General features: G+C 32.9%; 3 protein-coding genes across 3 annotated transcripts; 1 reads left to right on the top strand and 2 right to left on the bottom strand.

Annotated features, from left to right (window-relative positions):
• Positions 1-1,197: 1,197 nt before the first annotated feature.
• On the bottom strand, positions 1,198-2,983 carry LOC144997263 (U-box domain-containing protein 33-like). The gene is made up of 4 exons (XM_078957128.1): positions 2,548-2,983; positions 1,915-2,033; positions 1,714-1,832; positions 1,198-1,626 (listed from the first exon to the last, which is right to left on the bottom strand). Exons 1-4 carry the CDS (start codon positions 2,828-2,830, stop codon positions 1,383-1,385), a joined length of 765 nt encoding a protein of 254 aa, XP_078813254.1. The 5' UTR covers positions 2,831-2,983; the 3' UTR covers positions 1,198-1,382.
• Positions 2,984-9,563: 6,580 nt separating this feature from the next.
• FRO8 (ferric reduction oxidase 8) lies at positions 9,564-14,418 on the top strand. Its single transcript, XM_078956707.1, has 8 exons — positions 9,564-9,845; positions 9,959-10,052; positions 10,145-10,330; positions 10,845-11,082; positions 11,784-12,111; positions 12,201-12,465; positions 13,347-14,035; positions 14,118-14,418. The coding sequence occupies exons 1-8, from the start codon at positions 9,692-9,694 to the stop codon at positions 14,297-14,299; spliced, it is 2,136 nt and encodes a 711-aa protein (XP_078812833.1). The 5' UTR covers positions 9,564-9,691; the 3' UTR covers positions 14,300-14,418.
• Positions 14,419-14,618: 200 nt separating this feature from the next.
• LOC144997076 (Concanavalin A-like lectin protein kinase family protein) lies at positions 14,619-17,036 on the bottom strand. The gene has a single exon (XM_078956899.1). The coding sequence runs from the start codon at positions 16,838-16,840 to the stop codon at positions 14,915-14,917; it is 1,926 nt and encodes a 641-aa protein (XP_078813025.1). The 5' UTR covers positions 16,841-17,036; the 3' UTR covers positions 14,619-14,914.
• Between the last annotated feature and the right edge of the window lie 1,971 nt (positions 17,037-19,007).

The raw sequence follows: 19,007 nt of genomic DNA, 5'->3' as shown, positions 1-19,007 counted from the left end.
CCCTGCAGTTCCTTTAACTAAAACCCTTCTCCCCCTTGCACAACAATTCCTTCAAGGTCACCCATGGCCTTCAAGCTTGCTCTAGACGCCTCAGTCGTTTAGGGTTCTATTCAATCGGCCAAAAGACGAGCAATGACGGCATAAGATCCCTTATATACGTCCCAAACTGAACGGCTAGGGTTTTCCGCTGAACAGCGTCGACTCGCCGAGTCCATACCTGGACTCGTCGAGTCCAGCCGCGAACCCGCGACCACAACTGCGACCCTACTCGGCGAGTCTGGCTCCAACTCGCCGAGTCTCCCCTTTAAAACACCCCAAAATGCAATTAAACCATACTTGAGATTTTGGGCTGTTACAAATATTGACTATGCTACATTGCGAAACAACATATAACTTTATGACAACCTTTCATAGGCTCTTTGACCAACCTAAAATTTTAGGTCAACTAGAATATAAATACATTTCATTATTGTAACCATATATAACTTTTTATTAGAAAATAAGAGTATGAACCACCGATGCAATTATAGTTAGATATGTATAACATTCATTAATCATTACAAGAATCTCTTTAGTTGCGTGTACACATAACTTGATTATCCTGATCTTTTGAGCATCATCACCCATTTTGTGTTATTAAGTTTATCGAATTTGCATTTCAATACCCAACACTTATCATCAAACATTTTTTTTTGTTGTTGTTGTTGGAATGACTGAATTTTTATAAACACAAGTTAGCTAGAGGCTAACAAGAAAAGAAGAGAACAATTAATTCTTGAATGATTTTGCATCCACTCAATCCAAATTTTTCTAGACTTACGAGTTCTAGACGAAATCCAATTAAATGAAGGGAACACATATTCTTTTCTTGTCGTAAATGGATTGCTTAAATTGTCTTCTTCCACTTATCATCTATTTATATTTTGATGTTACATAAAGGCTAATTTGTTTTAACCATAAACTTGATATTAATCCTGATTAAGATGCTTAAAGTGTCATTTATCTACTTATATTTCGATGTTACATAAAACCTAATTTGTTTTAGATATCAACATTATATTAATCTAGATTGAGATGCTCTTTTTCTACCATATTACCTAATTTTGCTTAAAACCAATAACATTGTACTTTATGTCGTTTGAAACACGTCTAAAAATTTATTGTGTCTCCATCAATTCGTGTACACCCACAAGAAAATGTAACAATAACAATTTTTTAAAAACATCTACATACCTATTCGTACATGTTATAGAATTTTGTATCAACTCTAAAGAAAAACGAAAACTTATGTTCTAAAAAACCATACTATGAAACAACTCTAAGTTGATACCAGCACGCGTGATCATCATGTACGTAATGCACATTCAAAAGTAAAAGTAAAATCAATCAAAATTCCCTGAGAAACATGCACACTCAAAAAACTTTCGTTCAGACTGAAAACGAGTGATTTTCAATTCATTTTTACTCGTTGTAGGGATATCAGATGGAGAAACCACCCCGCCTGCAACTTGTCGTTGTTGACCGGTTGTTGTGACTTGTTTCCCATTGCAAATTATGGAAACCTCACAAAAATCCGGAGCATTCTTCTTAATGAACTCTCCTTTTCCCAACCCTTTTCTCAATCGCCTACACCACAACACAAATAGTTTATATTTATCTTTTTTATGGAGAAAAAAGTTTAACATTATTACAACCAAGGGCTTTGAAATTTACCTTAGTGGAGGGGATCGTTTAGTTCCAATAACAAGATTGGTAATGTTGACGACATGGATTAGATCAAGGATAGCCTTTGTTGTGGTGTTACTCTCTAGAAGCATTGTCTCAACAACTATCTGTTTATGATTACTTAAATTCTATTATTTTACATACAAAATAAAGTCTATTTTATGTGAAATATTATAAGACGAAATACACCTTGGCATCAGTGCAAAGACGTATATACTTTTGTAGGAGGCTTCTTCTCTTATTATTCTCTTCGTTTACGTAGATTTGGACTTGATCTTTGCTTAATTGGCTTCTTGATAGCTTTCCAACTTTTATGACATTAAAAAAAAAAAAAGTTAGATTAATAGAATTCATTTCCCGTAATTATCACTTGTACTTTCTAACTTAAGTTGATAAACTATATATAAGTGGTCCTTTTTTTTAATGCTAGAAAACGATTTTTCTTATCAAGTCTAACTTTTTTAGGACGTTTGAAAGACACGTTTGTATTTATTTCATTTGTATTCCATTTTGTTAAATGTACCGGTAGTTACTCAATTTTTTAAAACATTATTTACATAATACTTAACGAAAATAAACAAGCCTAGAAAGCAAATTGGAGGAAAAAAAACATTATATGATTTATCGAAAACGAACTACATCTTTATTTCAATAACAAGTTTTTGGAATTTATGTTGAATATCTTTATTATCTAAATGGTATTCTTAAGAATGTATAAAACAGTGTTAGCAGATCATCCGACCCGACCCGTAATTTAAAGTCAAAATTGCAGAGGAGTTGGAGAAAACAGAAATGGAAGAAAATTGAAGGTGTGATGAGTACCAGGAGTCTGGATGTGTGTGACGGGAGGGAAGACATGAACGAGATAGAGACGAGCTCCGGGAGAGATAAGGTGATCGACGGCCCATTTCACGACGTCGAGATCGTTCTTCCCGACGGCGACAAAAACGTCGACGGCGTCTCTGGTAATAACGTTTGGGCGGTTTTCGTGCTCTTCGACCTCCACAATCTCCGGCGACATGACTCGCCGCCAGCTATGGCGTGAGGTTTCTTCTTCGATCTCCATTATCTCATGAACATCATCACTTTTTCTCTCTCCTGACATAAGAACTACCAGAAGATAACAAAGAAAGGTGGAGATGAAAACAAAGGTGTGTGTGAGAGTGGTGGCGGTGGCTTATTGTGAAATATGAATTCTGTCTCGTTGCTTTCAAAGCCTTTTTCATATAAAAAAAATGCTTCATTCCTTCTTGGCTTAAATTAAGAAATAATAACTTTCATCAATTTAGTAATAATCTTCCCTTTATATCATTTTTCTAATATTCTCTTTTTATTAAATAATAATATATTCTTAAAAGTCGATTTGATCACCATATTGTATTTTTAGTTTTTTATTCAGATATAGTATTCTAAAATTATTTTCCTTATTCATATAATTCCTATAAATAGATAGATTTTCTAAAATATAGTTTTATAATAGGAAAAATAAATATAGAATATTGACGAAATTGCAAAAAGGTCATAGTAGTTTCCAAAAAGTATAGTTTAGGACTATTTTACTAAACGTTACATCATTGGTCCTTATGTTTCTACAACTTTGCAATGTATGTCTCATTAAGTTTAACTTTTGACATGTGCTATTTTTTAATGACCAATTTACCTATGGACTAAAAGTAATACAATATACCCCCCCCCCCACCCCCCCTCCCCCCTCTTTCATTTTAAACAAGAAAAACAACCTAAAAAAATCTTATTCTCTAGTAAACACTTTCTTCTCAAACAATAACCTTCATTGGTGACTCCCACCTTACTAATCCTAAACTCAACAGCAAGTGCTCTTATGTTAGTCTCTAACCTACCACCCTAGCAAGTTGTTGAGTTTTTGATGAACAATCTGATATATAATAAGATTGTACCAAATTACTTCATATAGTATAAACACCAAAATTTGAGAAAAAAAAACCCTATGCACAACATATCAACATCAACTAACAAAATCAATTCATCCGGATGGGGATAATGTTTACATCAATCAACAAATTGAGTCCTAAATACCAAAAAAATGTCTCCTTAATCCATGCTTTGATGTTTGATTGTTCATATTAGTCGATGTATGTATACAATGTTAAAGCCCTTGAGTGTTTACTTTGACAAGTCTTTGTTAATCAACCATTGAATACTCTCGTCATTAGAATCATCAAGAACTTGAATTAAAAATCACTGTGTATGCCAATCAAGTTGACACACAACTGAGATTGATTGTTTATATACATATGGAAAATGATGCTCTATAGTTTAATAATGATTTTGAAAAAAATGATACTATGAAATAAACAAAGTATCAAAAGGCATAGATACTCACATCTCTCTCTCTCTCTCTCTCTCTCTCTCTCTCTCTCTCACATTACACAATGGAATATGAACAAGAACCATAAGGTATATGTATTTATATACTTAGGTACCATTATAACTAAATGATATATATTGATTCTTTGCTTTATGTTCTTGTAATTGATCTAGAAGCAACCTAGAAAAAGTATCATTTTGTCTAAAGATTAAGGAAGCAGTGACTTATTATAAGTCATTAGAGTTGCTTGCAAGTGACGAATGTTGGAGTTGTAAGAACGACAATATGCAATGACCTAAAGTGGATGACTTTAATATTAAAAGGTTATAGTGTGAGGCGATTAGCGGAGTTGCTTGGGAAGGTGAACGATGGGAGCCCGTTAGGCTCTTATTTAATCTTTTAAAATTTTATATCAAGTAGTTATAGTTAGTTGATTGGTAAAAACATAATAGACAAAATATGGGTATTTTGATCATTTTACTCATACTTAAAGTCCAATTTCTTAAGGAGTTAGAGAAATGGATCAATAATGTAAGACTTTGAAACATAAAAGGACCATCAATGTAATGTGTTGCAAATTTATCCTAATGTCGAGCCTTTTGAAACCCACATGAACCATTTCCACAATTTTATAAAAAACACAAAGTAAAGATATATTATTATTTTATTATTTAAAGACTCATATATTTGGTTATATGGATATTTTAGTAGAATAATAAGCGCTATAAGAGGGAGCACTACTTATTACAGATTTTACCTTCATATCAAGATTTGCAACTCACATGTCATCATTAGTCCAAGGATGAAGTGATTTCCATATTAGAATCATCATTAGGTTTAGGGTTTCTCCACCAGTTTCACATGGAGGAGGAACAATGATAATGGGCTTAATATGTCCATCGATAATGGTTTTGAGAATTTGATGGTTCTAGTGAAGAAGGATTAACTTATTTTTTTCACATTAAAAAAAATAAGTTTCATCGATGAATGGAACCTTGCTTAAACTAATATTAGTAGGATTGTTTATTTAGAAAGACATTCACAAGGAAAAAAAAAATGTTTCATCCCATGTTCTCTTCTCTATCTTTGTGTATGTGTGTTTTGGGAAAATCTCACGTACCCAATGAAATTTATATATTAGTTTTTATATTTTTTCCCCCACACCAAAATATATGAGTATTATTTAGGGCTAATTAATCATATAATGGGGTAACAAATTATCCAAATTGTTTTTCGACAGGTAACAAATTTTTTTATTTCCGTTTTTAAATGACAATTGTAACCGGAAAAACCACATATTCCAAGTTATAACGGTCTTTTAAAAACAAAAATAAAAATTTGTTATATTTTGACAAATTTTATTTGATTCAATGATATTTCAAAACGTTTTAGATGAGTTGTTACTCATTTAGGCTTTATACCATGTTAACAAGAGTAAAAATAATGAAAACCCTTAAGAGTTTACAATGTATTTCATTGAAAAACTATATAATATAATATAACATCCCATGTACTCTATACTATGACATTATGTATATATACAAATAAACTAAACTATGAATAATGTATTATTATTTAATAGGATTACCTGTATTATTTAATAGGATTACGTGGGTATAGATTAATACTTAAAGATCTACAAAACAAAGAGTTAAATGACCATATGTATATTATATGAGATCGTCCATGCTATGAAACTCAAAATTTGGGACAAAAGACATCAGTGATAAATATAATGTAAAAAAAAGTAAAGGGTGAAAGCCAATGATGGTATATTTTCTCAAATATTTGATATAATTATACTTTGAAAGGTATTGGCCTCTTTTAATGGTGTATATAGGTTTTTGGATTTTGGTATGTTTTATTATATATTTTTTTCTCACTATACGAAATTCTTTTCTAAAAATACATGTACAAACTTGCAGGACCACATAGTCCGTCTGCAACAATATGCTTGCCTAATAGAACTTGGCCTATTCATTGATATTACATGATTTAGTTGATCTTTTGTAGCAATTTACTTTGACATTTGAAAGAAGGCATCTTTTGGCTTCAACCTTACATGTTTGTATCAAAGGGGTATTCAATTATAGATCACTTTAGTTTGGCTTTGTGCACATGCAAGATGTCCGAAGGCCAACATGTTGACCAGTGATGTTTTGTGCCGATGATTGGGTTTGTAAACTTTTGAGGTTATTTAGTTGTTTTTTATATAATGAATTCAATGAGAATATGGTTGTTACACATGAATGTTTACTATATTATTAGTCTAAATAAGACTTTATTTATTTATTTTCTTTATTTTTTAAAACGACAAACTAATTTACTCCCAACTATCACCACATATGTTTCAACACGATTTGAACTCATGACCTCTTAAATGAAAGAGTTACTCCTTACCGTTAGACCAAACACCTTTTGGTAGACTTTTTTTTTTTATTATGTTCGTGAATTTTGTTGTTTACACGTTTACCTTGTAACACTGGTTCATTGATTCCTTTCAGTGTGTATGTTGTCATTTTTTAAACATTGTTTAAATAACATTTATATGGATAATGGATACTTGATAGGAAAAACATGACCAAAATTAACTTGTTTTTCATCCCAAAAATCCAACATTATTTGTTCCTAACATCTATCGAATTTTTTTTGGAAAGGGAACTTCCCTAACGAGAGTTTCTGGGCCAGCTTTCGCGCACCGATTAATCCCCCGCTGCAAACATAAAGCTTTGTCTCATGCTCTGGAGTCACTGCAGGCGAACCTCCATGGCCACAAGGACTGAGTGGTGCCAAGATTTGAACATGGGTCAATAGGTTATCTACCATATCTTCCACATGCCTTATAAGTCATCACAATCCAAGTGGTTAACATCTATCGAATTGATATCTCTCTTACAAGTCAATTCTTTTTTTGTGATTTTGTATAGGCCGTAACATATATTCTTGATGCCAAAAATAAAACAAGACACTTTAACTGAAATTAGCTCCACAAAAGGCTAAAAAGAAACATCCAAATGATGCAAGTTCCATCATAGAAAATAGTGATTAGTATTAATCAAATTTACTGGATATATTCGACATTATAGTCCCACAAATTCTAGTGCCTTATAAAAGTCACATGATATTGAGATGCATTGATCTAATTTGATGTGTACCCATTTTGCATAATGGCAAGATTACTTAATGGAAGCTCGGGTTCAAATCAATGTGATTTGATATTTTAAAACTAGGGTTTTCAAATGATGGAATCCCCAATAAGTATTGATTTAAAAACTTTTCCCTAGATTTTCCTCCACTTAATTAGGAAGTAGCACATATCGGTAGTGCTCCCCCCATTTATTTTTGTTTCATTTACAAATTTTTAAGAAAAAAAAAAAATAGGCAACACCCACCATGGGAGCATTAGCACAACTATCGATCATGCCATCCTTGTAAATGAGCACTAGAAGTTTGGCATAAAATTAGAAGCACAAAACCAAGACTAGATTAATTAATTTATGAACATCATTGCATTAGCATTGGGCGCTATTTGTTACCAACAAAATTTTGTAGTTTTAAGGAGAACACATAGGAATATTATTAATAATTAAATATGAAATACATTAATTATAAGAAATTTCATATTTAATTATGTAATATTACATATAATTAATACTTCTTATTGTATTTGATGTATGTTTGACTAGACCGAGACTCATTCTTGATTAATTTATTATTTGTGTAAGACTTAAAAGCCCTTGAAGATCGTTAAAAACTATTATCTATAGTTAAATAAGTGCAACCTTACTTTTAAAAAGAGTTGAAAGACAAGTGTCTCATGCATGTCCTTGTTATTGACAACTTGAAGGTCTTGGCAACCTGTTGCAGGAAAACTGAGTGCAAATTAAGGACCTCCATAACTGATTTGCATCTGGACCACCACGTGTAACATTCTTATGCGATCTGCAAAATTCCATTCCACTTCGAGGTTAAAAACATGAACATTGTGGCACTCAATCGGTTTACTTTTAACTATATCCTGGACCAGATTCCCGTTCAATTCCCTTATCCAATTCCTAGTATATATTCAAGTTCCTTATATGTCGACAAAACAGATAAAAACCACAGTTTACTCTTCGAAAAGTCAAGTGAATTTAGTCTCTGTTATCAAGATATGGATTTCCATGAATGAAGATTGAAAACGCCAAAAAAGAAGAGTGCAAGAAGTGGATGGGACCAAGAATCCACTATATAAATGCGGGTCAATTTTGCTAACGAAAATAGATTCCAAAAATATCATGAGTTTGACAACATGCGAAAGCCAAACTCTACCATCACTATGTCCCAATAACATAATATTCAAACCGTTATTCTTGCACTCCATTTCCCTCGTAGGTACGTAGGGCCCACGTTTATTTGAAGATAGTGTGTTGAGTTCTCGGGTCTGAAGCAATCAGACTCGAGACAGTGTTGTTGAGTTCTCGGGTCTTGAGTTCTCAGGTCTGAAGCAATCAGACTCGAGACACTGTTGTTGAGTTTTCGGGTCTTCAGTTCTTGGGTCTGAAGCAATCAGACTCGAGACAATGTTGTTGAGTTCTCGGGTCTGAAGCAATCAGACTCGAGACAGTGTTGTTGAGTTCTCGGGTCTGAAGCAATCAGACTCGAGACAGTGTTGTTGAGTTCTCGGGTCTGAAGCAATAGACTCGAGACAGTGTTTTTGAGTTCTCGGGTCTGAAGTAATCAGACTCGAGACAGTGTTTTTGAGTTCTCGGGTCTGAAGTAATCAGACTCGAGATAGTGTTGTTGAGTTCTCGGGTCTTAAGTTCTCAGGTCTGAAGCAATCAGACTCGAAACAGTGTTGTTGAGTTTTCGGGTCTGAAGCAATCAGACTCGAGACAGTGTTGTTGAGTTCTCGGGTCTGAAGCAATCAGACTTGAGAACTCAAAAACATTGGTTTCACATTGCTTCTTAACTTGATTATCAGGACTTCATATTATAAGTGTATTTGTGTCGTTTATTGTAATTTGAAGTCGGTTTGGACTGATTTTAATTTTGATTGTGATTTTCTGATTAGTTTATAAGGTTAAGAAAACTGATAATCAAGATAAATGAAAAATTACCTATCTCTAGCTATATAAACAATGATTATCTATGATTCTTGTTCTGAAGCTTCACGTCACAATACTTGCTACCAATACTCATCTCTATATAAATCTTTTTTTGTTCGTTTGTGTGTAGAAATGTGAATATTAAATTATCAATTCCCGAAAATACAACTGTTCGTCTTCCACTTCGTGTTGACAATATAAAGAAATTGTATGCTATCATCTTTGAAGAGACTTGATGTCTTGATGCATACAAGCCATGTGTTTAAATTCTAATGACAAGGGGAGAAATACAAATGATTAATATGATAAGATTATTTGAATACTATCATATATCATGATGTAAACTGTACTAATGGTGGGGTTTCACTAATGATATCCATATCTAATATACACACACACGCACACATATCTATGTATATATACACACACTCACATATTTCATATCTCCAACTTGGTTTTCACAAACTTCTGGAAAAGAAGTCTTTCGCACTGACATAAGTCCCGATCTTCTTCATCGTAATCAAACTCAAAAATGGCGAAAGCTTTTCTTGTTGTTCTCAAACTTTTAATGGTCTTACTAGCCCTCGGGTGGGTATCTATTTGGGTTCTGAAACCGACACAAATATGGACAAGAACATGGAAGGAAGCTGAAGATGCTGCAAGAACTTCAGTTTTCGGTTATAATGGTAAGATCTTCAAGTTCATATAGAAGCTAAATATATAGATATAGATTAAGAAATTAAACGCAAAAAGCCAGAAATCAAACGATTTTCTAACATGATCATACACCTACTTTCAGGTCTTGATTTCATTGTTTTGTCATTGCCTATTATCGTCTCTGTGATGATTGGATTTGTGTACATGCATTTCAAACCAAAGGAACGAAGACAGAGGTAAATGATAGATAATAATTAATTATGATTAAATTCGTTGATAATTACATGTAAATTAATGTTTTGGGGTGTTTTGCTTTGAATGTTTGAAGACAAGGGAGGAGTTTCATCACGGCTTTATCGAATCCAATTATCGTCAATGGTTTTGTGGGTGTTTTGTCTGCCATGGAAGCCCTTGTGATGTCCCTTTTCGTCATCTTTCTCGTGTGGACGTTTTACATACGCATCTCTAATGACTTCAACAAGATGATGCCAGTCAAATCACTCAAATTAAACATGTGAGTACTAAGAATATAAACAAGTAATATATATATATATATATATATATATATATATATATATATATATATATATATATATATATATATATATATATATATATATATATATATATATATATCCCAATTAATTTATAAGGAACTCCTAGAAAAAAATTTCTGGCTTCACCCCATTAAATACGTGTGAATAAATGATGTTTAAGATATTTAAGAAAATAATGGCATACTTGGAAAAATGAAGGACCATGGCAGCTTGGGACGAACCGGAAAAAGAAAAAAAATGTTCTTATCATTATTATTTTAAATAAAAATTTATATATAATATATAATAAAAAAAAATAGATCGTGTATTTTGCACTCCTTAACGCCAAAGACAAAACTAATTGAGTTTTTTAAAAATTTAGTAATTAACATTGGAAAGCCTTTGTTCCTCATATATTTTCAATTAAAAAAAACAATAATATATAACTTACGAGATTAAGTCAGATACTCATAAGATATTCGTATCTGATAGGTGGCAATATAAGACATTTAGGATAGCAACACGGTTTGGATTGCTAGCAGAAGCCTGTCTAGGGTTGCTTCTATTCCCGATCATGAGGGCAATGGCGGTATTTCGCTTATTCGGTATCCAATTTGAAGCATCGGTTCGATATCATATCTGGCTCGGGACCATGATGCTATCATTCTCCACTCTACATGGTGTTGGGACTTTATTCATTTGGGGCATCAAACATCAGATTCAAGACGAGGTAATCTACCTTATTTCTTCGGTTTCGCAAAATCTCGGGGTCAAATGAGTAATTTTTCAATTCGCCTTTAATATGACCCGTAAGTGATCATTTAAGATTTAAACACTTTAAAATAAAATTATTTCTTGGAGTTTTAATTCAAGAATCTATTGTTAAAAACAAAATATGAATAATTTTTCCAAGGTCAATAATGATATTAATTATTAGTCCTTTTCGCTTTTTGAGATGCATTGAATTTTAATTCAATGACAAAACTACAAAGAGAAAAAGGTGACATGATTGAAAAAGGCCAAGGTTTGACCTAAAAAGTCAAACTATGTTTCTTGTTTTTAGTAATGTTTGGTAAGGGTGTTCGCATTTCAATAACCTCAAACTTTTTTAGATTTCTAATTGCTTTTCAGCCAAAAAGCAGAACCCAAACTTAGACTCATTTTGCAGTTTGCGTTTAATCTTTGGTTTGGTTATACAAAAGTAATCAACCCACAAAAAAAAATGTAAAGAAAAATTAGTGGAAAATTCAACATCTCCACTTAAAATAGTACAAGTTGGTGGAGTTAACAGGACTAGACTTTGTGTGTGTCTGTTTTTTTAACTTAATGGAGAGATATTCAAGGATTTTTCTTTTTTAGTCTGTCTTATTTTCCTCTATATTTAAATATAACATGTAGTTTTTTTTTTAATTGTTTTTATGGGGAAAATAGATATGGAAATGGCAGAAAACGGGAAGAATATACCTCGCTGGCGAAATTGCACTTATCGTTGGATTAGTGATTGGGATCACATCACTTCCACAAATTAGAAGAAAAAGATTTGAAATATTTTACTACACACATCACTTGTACACCATCTTCATCATATTCTTCTTGTTTCACACGGGTGATCGTCACTTCTACATGGTGTTTCCTGCAATTTTTCTTTTTGCCATTGAAAGGTTGCTCCGAATAATACAATCAAGGCCACAAACATGCATTCTTTCTGCACGAATCTTCCCTTTCAAGGCCATTGAAGTTATACTTCCAAAAGAACCAAGTGATTATTTATCTATCGTGTTATCAAAAGTGAATAAAGATAATTGATTTTATAAAAGTTTTGAATGACGTATATATGTATATATGCAGGCTTGAAGTACACCCCCACAAGCATAATCTTTATAAAGGTTCCAAGAATTTCGAAATTTCAATGGCATTCGTTTAGTATAGCTTCAAGCTCAAGCGTTGATGATGATACGATGTCGGTTATCATAAAATGTGATGGGTCGTGGACAAATTCTCTTTATGACATGATCCAAGGAATGCCCGTTTCGGGTCCTAATCAAAAAGTGGAAACATGCATTCCGGTTTCTGTTGAAGGACCATATGGACCCACATCAACGGACTTCTTAAGGTAGCAAATATAAGTTCTCGTCACTAAGGCTAGATTTGTTACAGATAAAATGGGCCAAAATATATTTGTCCTGTCCCTACTAAAAATACGTAAATAGGTGTGAGATTTATATATTACATTTGTTTATTTAAAAAAAAAAAAAAAAACTTAATACAAAATTCTAATTTGAATTTATAAAAAAAAGTAAGAAAATATTGAATTACAAAAATTAAAATGTTTTTTTTGTCTATTTTAAATTAAAAAAAAAATAATTCAGATAAATAAATAAAGAAAATTAATGAATATTTAATTTAGTAAATTTGAAATTAGAAAGAAACTTCATTAATGAAATTGATATACATTTATTATTGCATTTAAATACTATCAAAAATTTTATAAAATGAAAAAACCATAAAATGACATGTGGAATAAAAATTAATTTAAAATAACCACAAAATTACATGTGGCAAAATAAATGAGAATATGATATGTGTCAAAAATATTTTTATTTATTAGAGAGGATCAGTAATCCAAAGAAAATTACTTTTACTATCTTCTAAATATAATATTTTCCATAAAAAATTTCGACTCTTTTGAAAAATGGATTCTGAACGGTCGTCCTTGTTGCGGGCCTATTTTCTAGGACCATTTATGAATTCGATGATGAGGGCTAGGCATTTAAGATTGTTCCACCTTTTTTTGTAGATCAAAAAGTTGCAATTTTTATTAGCCTAAATTTTTTGTAGTATTATATTATCTCTTTTAAATATTCAGGAGAGATGGTAGACTCCAAAATATATAAAGACCAATGTCAGTTTGTCATGTCATGTGGGACCTACGTAATGTAATTTGTCTTGTGTCTAACTTTGTAACACCATACTTTATGATATAATGCCTTTCAGTAAATACGATAGTTTGCTTTTGGTGGCCGGAGGAATAGGGGTGACTCCATTTTTGAGCATATTGCAAGAAATTTCCTCGGCTCAAAATCATGGGAAAAAGAATTACCCGACAAATATACAACTCGTGTACATCACGAAGAAACGCAATAGCATCGGCATGCTCAATTCAATTCTACCTCTTCTCTCAAACAAAAATACCAAAGAATTTCGTTTGAAATTAAAAGTATTTGTTACCCAAGAACCGAAATCCAGCACAACACTTGGCGAATTAATAAACGAGTTTTCTCAAGTTGAAACAGTCGATTTTGACATCGGGCATATAAGTTATTCCCCAAATGGATACGGGAGTTCACTCTTTATGGCTACTATTATCGGATTATCATCTATTTTATTTTTAGTTTTTTTAATCATTTTGAGCCATGTTTTTTTGCCTCAACCTAAAAAACCTTCTTCCAAAGAGAAAACCCAAACCCCCTCATCATTTGTGGATCTTGTTCTAACAGGCTCGTTTATTCTATCCATCCTCATTGTAACAACTATCTCTTTAGTTTTGAAATTGAAACATCTAAAGAAACAACCTCCATTGATGGGGATTAAGCATGAAGGAAAAGAAATGCAAGCAAGTTCCTTTCAATCAAGAAATCTTGATGATCATGAACTACATTTTGGAGCAAGACCCGGGTTCCAAGGTACAGTTTTTTTTAACGTTAATTATGCTATAAATAAAGATTTGCATTCTTGTAAGTACCTAATCTTGTGCAAATTGAACAGAAATATTTTCGAAATTCCCAAATGAAACGGGTGGGTCCCACGTAGGGGTGTTGGTATGTGGACCGGAAGCAATGAAGGAGTCAGTAGCTTCGTTTTGTCAATTAAGTTCTCAAGGTTCAATCGCTGGTGCTCTAAGAAAGAAGACATATTTCCATTTTCACTCCCTCAACTTTAGTCTTTAGGAAGAAAGAAACCTATTAATAGCTGAATAATGTGTATATTTGAAGTTATATTTGCTTTATGTTATTGTTTTTGTCTTAATTAACTTTAAGTATATTGAAAAGTTCTAATTTGATAAGTATGAACACAAGACTAAATTAAGTGGGCTACAACTTAGAAAGAGCACCAACCACAGTTGACCTGAATTCTTTAATGAACAAAGATTAAGGCCCGATTTTATTGAATATAAATTAGAAATCAAGAACAATTATTGTGCTTTGCTATGAATCAATTCGATTTAGTAAGAATATAGTACAGAATTTCAAGAAAAGTCAAAATGTATTGAACTAATAAACATATATTCCATGAAGAATGCCACAAAATAAACTCAACATACCCATGAATCAATCCAATTTTGCAAGAAAACAATACACAATTTCTAGAAAAAAAAAAAAAATCAACATGTATAGATGTAATATACAAAGATGCCATCAAGATTGCCCTCAGTGTCAAACTGAAAGTATCAATATGTAATAGTAATACAATGAGGGCAACCTCATGGTAGCTATTATGTAACAACAATAAATAAATCAAATTGTGAAATATAACACACAAAAAAAAAAAAAGGCAAAATATAATTACATGATTATGGTAGCAAGAGTGGCATCCTCACCCAACAAAAGCGCAACCACCTCCTTCATGGTGGGCCGGTGTACCGGATCAGGGTGGCAACAGCTTAACCCTAGCTTCAAAACCGCCTCCATTTCTTCCACGTCATACTCCCCTTTAATTCTCTCATCTGCAACTGTAACCAACTTTCTCTCTTCATACTTCTCTCTAACCAAATCCACTAAAACAACATCCTCCTCTCTCTCCTGCCACGTTTCTATAGGTTTCCGGCCACATGCCACCTCTAGCACCACCACTCCAAAGCTGTAAACGTCACTGGCGGTTGTCGGAGATGCAAGCATGGCCAATTCCGGTGCTAAATACCCAAGGGTACCCACCACTCGTGTAGTCCCAGGCTCTTCACCATGTGTATACAGTTTCGCTAATCCGAAATCACCCAATCGAGCTCTCATATCAAACCCTAATAACACATTGCTTGATTTGATGTCTCTATGAACCACCACTTGTTCCCATCCATGGTGGAGGTAATTTAAACCCTCGGCTACATCTGTTAACACTTTCTTACGCCCTTCCCAATTTAAAACTTTTTTTGGTTTATCGAAGATCCATGTGTTGAGGCTTCCGTTTGGCATGTAATCGTATACGAGTAATAATTCGTTTCCTTTTCTACACCAACCTCTCATTTGAACTAGATTCTTGTGTTGAAGTCTACCCATGCTTGAAATCTCAGCCATGAATTCTCGCAATCCTTGTTTTGAGTCGTGATTCACGCATTTTACAGCGACTTCTGTCTTGTTGGTTAATGTTCCTTTGTAAACTTTACCAAATCCACCTGCGCCAAGAACTTCCTTGTCTGAGAATCCGTTGGAGGCTTCTTTCAGCTCTTCGTATGAGTATCGATGAGGCCAATACTCAAGCTCCCAGTCTTCGATTTCATCTTCTTGATTTCTGGAGTTGTGTTTCAGCCAGACATAATAACAAACACCTAGCAGGCATAGAAAGAATGCCACTGAACCACATATTATACCCACCTTAGCTCCTGTGGATAAACCAGAATTTGAATTGGATTGAAGTAAGAAAACTGGTAGATTAGTAGTATTGATGTTTCTTGCAACGCCGGTGTCGCTAAAACTCCATGCCAGAACCCTTTGTGCTTCCACCCAAGTGGTTTTAGAAGCAGAAAATCCAACATACATATCAGAAGTTACGTAATTAGCAATAGCTGGATTGCGATAAGTGAGTAACGGTGTGATTGGCTTAGACATACCCGCAGGAGCAATTGTAACGTTGATTTCCGTTCTAGATCCATCGAATTCGATCCAAGCATGTACGTTTTGCCCATTTCGCATATCCACCGAAATTAAATTCCCTGTAGAATTGTAGTAACCGGCGCTAACTTTCACCTCTGATTCAATATTATTAAGGTCAATTCCGACGTGATTTCCATCCGTCTCGTTGAATTCCGTGTTTATACCGGTGTCGAACTCCACGGCAATAAGCGGAGCTACAGTTCGTGCAGCGGAGTTGGAGAACAATCCTAGATACTGACCGCCGATTGCTCCGTTGGGTTCGGTGCTGTTTGATAACACGAAAGTGATGCCGAAACCGGGGCTGGAGCTGATTTCCGGTAAGATTGAAAAGACGAACTGCGTCGAGAATACAGTAAGGTTACTGGATCCTTGCCGGAACATTTGAATTGGCGTTGAGTAGAAAGCTCGGCCGATTGACCACTGATTGGAATCATTAGATAAGCGGATCACCGGTGGCTCGATGCGGGCGTCACGTACTAGCAGGAGGTTGGCGGTTGTGTTAAAGGAGTTGAAAAGGAAGTCCACGGCGGCGATGGGTGGTGATAGGAGGAAGAGTAGAGTGATTACAAGGCTTCCGGGATTCATTTTCGGAGAATATCTGCAGATGGGAAAAGGGGTTTTCATACCTGAAGAAATTGTTTTCGAGCAAATCTACAAATTGTGTTTATTGATATCTGACTATGAAATGTCTCTTCAAATTTCAAAGTTGAAGATTTTGGTTTCTTTTATACGAATTAGATCTTGTATAGATAACATCTCTATCGAGAAAGCTCGCAAGTCATTTGCCATTTCAAAATTAGCAAGACCATTTCCAAAGAAATCATTATTCATCAACCGAATAAATGTGAAATTCAGAAATTTAATATTATATAAATATGAAAAATGTTAATAATAGTTATTTTTTAAAAGTTTTTTTTTTTTTTTTTTTTTTTTTTTTTTTTACCATGAGATAGCTATAAAAGTGAAAGAAAAGGACTAAAATCTTCTTAATTTTTGTATTTCGAAAATGTAGTTTTCAAATTCTCTGTATTTTTTTTTCCAAACTTCAAACCTTCATAACTTTTTCATATAGATTTTGTTTAAGTTGATTTTTTTTTCATCGTTTTATTTGTAACAAAAACATTCCATTAACATATTACACCTTAATTTTGGATGTTAGAAAATCATATTTTTTTGTGTATTCCAAACAAATATCTTTTAAGTTTACATCATAAACTGGGTATTCACGAACCATCACATAAATACCACACAACGAATATTATTTCATAAAACATCATTAAATCATAAAACATCAATTCAACATAAAATATCATTTTATTATAAATAAACATCATATCATCATAAAACATCATTTTATTATAAATAAACATCATATCATCATAAAACATCAATTCAACATAAAACATTATTTCAAAAAAAAACATCATATCATCATCATAAAACATCATTTTTCTTTTAAAAGACAACATTTTTAAAAGAGAATATCAATAATTCACCATAAATCATTTTATCATCATTTCAACTTTTAAGATAAATCATTTTATTTTCCAAAATATTTTCTGTATAAATATTTTCGACTAGTATTTATGGAAAGCATGTAGCATGTAAGAAAAAATAAGGATCACCAAAACTTTTCATAGCATATTTGCAAATCATATCATATGAAAACTTTTTAAAGGAAAGTTCATAGTTTGGGAAATATGCTCTCGGTAAACTAGCCTTAGTCTAATGTGTAGCAACATAACACTCTTCTTCACTTGAATAAAACCTATCCAAACTTATGTTTCTATGTCAACACCTATTATCATCATCATAAGGTTGTCAAATGACCAATATACCCTTATATAGGTTAACTCATCATTCTAAACACATAATGCTTCTTAAAGTGTCTTATTATAAATTATGGAATCCAAAGGAGACCAAAAGGAATGGATTGCACTCAAGATACAAGTAATTATAAAAAACATATCAGACTACCTGACATAACCCATGTCAGATAAGCCTTGAGTGACACAGCCATTGTCATGCCTATACACATGACACTTTGTACAACTAACCTTAAATATGAATCAAATGAATCAAGGAGATTTAAATACATGTTATAACACTCCAATTGACATTAGAAGAGAACCCTATGTGACATCTCCAAATCCACGGTCATTTTAAAAATTTTATTTATGCTTATTTGAAAATCAGAGTATTCATTTTAAAGAATAATATTGCAGAATTTGTTCCTAAAAAACATGATAAATATATTATCAAAACATTTCCGAAGAAATGTATTTTATTTATATTAAAATTATGGGATGTCATCGTCAATACAGAAACATAATCATAAACAGACCTTACATTCATTTACACTAATGATCTATATCTCTTTAATCTCTCGGTGTAATGTAGCTTCGTATCGACACTTATCATACATACTTATAAAGCTAACATTTTTTCTTGAATCTCATGCATTTGAAACCCCTTTTTTAACTACCTCAAACCACATTCATTTGAAACCCCATTTGGGGTATGTAGCAATAATAGATAGAAACACCCTCCAATCGAAACCATCCTCGAGAACATGGCAAGAAAAAAATATGGAGGCATTGTTGTATACGGGTCACTATCAAATCGTCTCTCCATCAACAACCTAATCCAAATCGTCAGTTACTGCGAAAGTTATGATACTTTTGTTATTAATTAATAAATAAAAAGCAATTACGATAATAAAATAAAAAGATAGTTACCGCTTCATCCAACCATCCGTTATGTGTGACATCCCCAAAATCACGGCCATAAA

This window comes from Lactuca saligna, chromosome 5 (genome assembly GCF_052625555.1).
Source record: "Lactuca saligna cultivar CGN05327 chromosome 5, ASM5262555v1, whole genome shotgun sequence".
Classification (NCBI taxonomy): Eukaryota; Viridiplantae; Streptophyta; class Magnoliopsida; order Asterales; family Asteraceae; genus Lactuca; species Lactuca saligna.
Note: the sequence above shows the minus strand (reverse complement) of the source record. Positions and strands in the feature narration are given on the sequence as shown.